At 38.7% G+C, this 4,205-nt stretch overlaps 1 protein-coding gene across 3 annotated transcripts; it reads left to right on the forward strand.

Annotated features, from left to right (window-relative positions):
- Nucleotides 1-282: 282 nt before the first annotated feature.
- Nucleotides 283-3,066, forward strand: LOC110105267 (probable serine/threonine-protein kinase WNK11). 3 transcript variants are annotated; one of them, XM_020834689.2, is made up of 4 exons: nt 283-389; nt 507-604; nt 746-1,292; nt 2,255-3,066. In XM_020834689.2, exons 3-4 carry the CDS (start codon nt 789-791, stop codon nt 2,762-2,764), a joined length of 1,014 nt encoding a protein of 337 aa, XP_020690348.2. In that variant the 5' UTR covers nt 283-389; nt 507-604; nt 746-788; the 3' UTR covers nt 2,765-3,066. The 3 variants fall into 3 exon arrangements, with proteins under 3 accessions (XP_020690348.2, XP_028551925.1, XP_028551926.1); XM_028696092.1 differs by having other exon boundaries at nt 297-404; XM_028696093.1 differs by having other exon boundaries at nt 297-389; nt 513-604.
- Nucleotides 3,067-4,205: the final 1,139 nt, after the last annotated feature.

Here is a 4,205-nt window from a genome sequence, read left to right on the forward strand (position 1 = left end):
TTACTTGCGCTCGCAAGAAATAGAGAATTAGATGGAAACAGCATCGCATTTACTTTCCACTCTCCTCAACTTGAATACCGTATACGAATATGAAATACTGACCGTCAATAGCAGATCGAACGGTGCAAAGAAGAAGATCGCATGCGGGCGACGGGACCCACACAACATCAAAAAAAAAGTAAAAAGAACAAAGGGAAACGAAGGTGGCATAGAGTTAACTCGGGTTAGGTTGTAAATCAACCGAGGTTAGTTGTTTAGCTATAAATATGGCCTCCGCATAACGCTTTCCTCTCTCCATCGCCTTCTTCACAAGCTTCATTACGAAGATTCTGCCGGTGCTTGTTCATCTTCCTCGGAATCGTAGCAGAGGATAGCCCCGGCATCTTCTGGTTATAGATTCTATGGTTTTAATTTTATTTTATTTTTCCTTTTTCTAAATTTCTTATGTGTTTCTCTTTGGATTGAAGACCTAACTCTATTTCTATTGATCAAATTTTTGCTTGAAGCAATAGGATGGCTGATAGGAACCAGCACCTGAGAGAATCAAGGACTTCCTATTTTCTAGTTATTTGTGCTTCCTCCGTCTTCATTTGATCGATAGAAGGTATTTTCGACTCTTTTCATTTAAGGGATATATCTACGATTTAGGTAGGGATTGGACCTGATTATTACAGATCGAGAAATAGAATTTTGTATTCTAAATGGAATCAGATTGATATATGATCTTGGTGTTTGAAATAAATAGGGTTTTGGATTTGATTGCGATAGGCGGTGTAGATCCAGCGAGGATGCCGTGCGTTAGGCCGGATCCGGCGGACAAGGATGCAGAGCCATTCGAGGAGGTGGATCCGACGGGGAGATATGGACGATACGGGGATCTGCTCGGTACTGGTGCGACAAAGAAGGTTTACAGAGGGTTTGATCAGGAGGAGGGGATTGAGGTGGCTTGGAATCAGGTGAGATTGCGCAGCTTCAACGAGGATCCGCAGATGCTCGACCGCCTGTTCTCGGAGGTGCGGCTTCTTCGTTCTCTGCGTCATGAGAACATCATCGCTCTCTACAGCGTGTGGACAGACACCAAGGCTGGCACACTAAATTTTATCACCGAGGTCTGTACTTCTGGAAACCTCCGCGAGTATCGCAAGAAGCATCGCCATGTTTCGTTCAACGCTTTAAAGAAGTGGAGCCGCCAGATACTTGCCGGCCTCGATTATCTTCACAAACATGACCCCTGCATCATTCATCGTGATCTTAATTGCAGCAATGTCTTCATGAACGGAAATTCTGGCACGGTACGCCTCCGATCCTTGTTTCTCGAAATGTATTGTTGGAAGCATTTGTAAATTATGGTATTTTAAATGCAATTTTTAAATTATTGTATCCCTTTGCCCTCGTGATATATTTCTTATCTCGCGGGCATTAATTGAAATTACTGTTATTAATCCTTAGGAATTAAAATTGAAGGATAAATGGCGTTGGGGTTTAAAACCTTAAACTGTACATATCTTTATCATGAGCAGAGTTTCACCTTTTTATAAGGAGAAATATCATTACATATTTGAATTTTTAATCAAGCCTTAAATTGAAATTTTCTCTTGATATTTAGTGACTCATGGAAAATAAAAAATAGATTTTGCATGCCCTGTTCCTCTCCGAGTTTGCTACTGTTTTTTTTTTTTTTTCACTGAAGAAAATTTTAATTATTTAAACTTAAAATTTTTAGGATGTTAAGTTGGATTTGATGCCCCGAATTTGCACTTGGGAGAGTTGCTTGAGATTTCCCAAATCCTTCATTGAGTAGAGTTTCTTTTTTACGTTTTTTTTTAAGTCGACTATCAATTAAAAGGGTGGTTTTTTAATTTACAATTTTCGCTTGTCGTGTATTCACCAATTATTAAAGATATTTAATCTTGATTTAGTAATGTTTGCAGAAATCCTTTCTACAGAAGAAATCAAATTATAAAATTATTATTTATTTCATGGGTTGAATTCCTTTCTAGTAATTTATAGGTGGAAGTCTATAAAAAATACATTTCATTTATATTTTATTTTTCATTATTGACTTATATTAGCATTAGTATATATATAGCATAAAATATAACTTAATATGGTCATTTTAAAATCTTTACTGTCATGGCTTTATATTAACTTATGGCCATCCCAGCTATATAATTCAATTTTGTGAATCTGAAATTATAATTATGGATACAATCATACAATCTTGAAAAACTAATTTTTTTCTTTGTGGTTCCAGCTTAAGATTGGTGATCTCGGACTCGCGGCCATCGTTGGCAAAAGCCATGCGGCGCACTCAATTCTCGGAACCCCGGAGTTCATGGCTCCCGAACTCTACGAAGAGAACTACACCGAACAAGTTGATATCTACTCCTTCGGTATGTGCGTCTTAGAGATGGTTACCCTCGAAATCCCTTACAGTGAGTGCGACTCCGTCGCCAAGATTTACCGCAAGGTCAGCGGCGGCGTCCCACCCGCCGCCCTCAGCCGCGTCCGCGACCCGGAATTTCACGCCTTCATCGAGCGCTGCCTGGGCAAGCCCCACGCCCGCCCTTCTGCCTCCGAGCTCCTCCGTGACCCCTTCTTCTCCAGCCTCAATGCCCCGGCCGCCAGCCTCCACCCCCCATACTCCCACGCCGGAGACCGTGCGCGCCAGAATACGATGGACCCCTCACCTTCTGCTGCCGCCTCCGCCGGGCTCGCAGGCCTGTGTTTCGCTGAGAAAGCCACGACGGCGACGCGTCACTGAAATCTGCTTTGAAATATTATCTAGTTAGTTAATGAATAACAAGGGAGGCAATCTCCTCTTTGTTGAACTGGCTGAAAGCTGATTTAAATATCTGCCCTTTTATCTCATAAAGTCAAAAAAATATCATCCTGAAAAGGCAGAACTGTAAATCAGCTACTAACAGCTTGTTTTATTTTTTTTTCGGTTCCTTAAATCGGCAAATCTACCTGTAATACTTTTTCTATCTTCAACTGTAGAAAAAACCCGTAATTTGGTGAGGGAAATAGAGACTGATTCAGATAAAAAAAAAATATATTTTTCCATGAAGCGTATATTGCGGTTGCCTGAGGTTTGCTTTATGTCAGTGGGAGTAAAAAATTTTTTTTTTCAATTGCTCGCTTTCCATGGCTTGAGTAGATCTGAAACATAAAAAATATATGGAGGGTAATTTTAGTAGTAATAGACCTAATGAGAGGATTGTGATTTTTGGCAATCAAGTTATTAATAAAAATACACATTTTAGATATTTTGGAGCTATTGTTCCGAGCGATGGTGAAATAGATGGGGATATTATTAATAGAATTCAAATTGATTTTTTGAAGTGAAGTAATGTATCAGGCTTGTTATGTCATAAAAAAAATCACTCTCAAACTTAAAGGGAAAGTTCTACAAGATGATGGAGAGACTTGCAATGTTTTGTATTGCTGAATGTTGGTCATTAAAAGAGAAGCATAATACTAAGTTAAGTGTTGCAGAGACTAGGATGATTAGATGGATGAGTTGCTTTACCCTTAGAGATAGAATACAAAATGAGCATATATGTAAAAAGGTTGGAGTAGCTCTAGTGGAAGATAAGATTAGAGAGAGTCGCCTTAAGATAATTTGGTCCTATAAAATGGCAGCCTTCCGATGACCCGATTATGAAAGTAAAAATATTAGATTTGACTTATGTTAAGAAAGGTAGATCTAAAACATAAAAAAACTTGGTTAGAAAATATTAAAAATGATATTTCTTTATTAGATTTAAATGAGAATTTGACTTTTAACATGACACAATGAAGAGAAATAATTCATGTAGTGGACCCCACGTAATGAAATAAAGGCTTGATGTTGATGCTTATTATTTTTTAAAAATTTACTTGCATCGCTAGAAATTTATAATTTATTTTAAAAAAAAAGTTGCAGCCGGTCTAAATTTATATTTGTTGGAATATGCCGGCAATAATCTGCTATGCTATTGGCGGTATCATCTTCCTCCAAGCTTCTTCGATGCTGTGCGATTTAAAATGAAATATCTTTCTGTTTCCCTCTTTCCCCTTTTCATCTAAAGCTGTTTGTCTAGGCGTTGGATATCGCATGTTTATTTGTTGCTTTCAGCATAGTTTATTGCTCGCCCAAGCCGGCCAGCGTTTTCTTTGCACTGACACACCTACTGCCTGTGATGCTTCGCTGCATGTGAACT

Source organism: Dendrobium catenatum, unplaced genomic scaffold (assembly GCF_001605985.2).
Source record: "Dendrobium catenatum unplaced genomic scaffold, ASM160598v2 fragScaff_scaffold_716, whole genome shotgun sequence".
Classification (NCBI taxonomy): Eukaryota; Viridiplantae; Streptophyta; class Magnoliopsida; order Asparagales; family Orchidaceae; genus Dendrobium; species Dendrobium catenatum.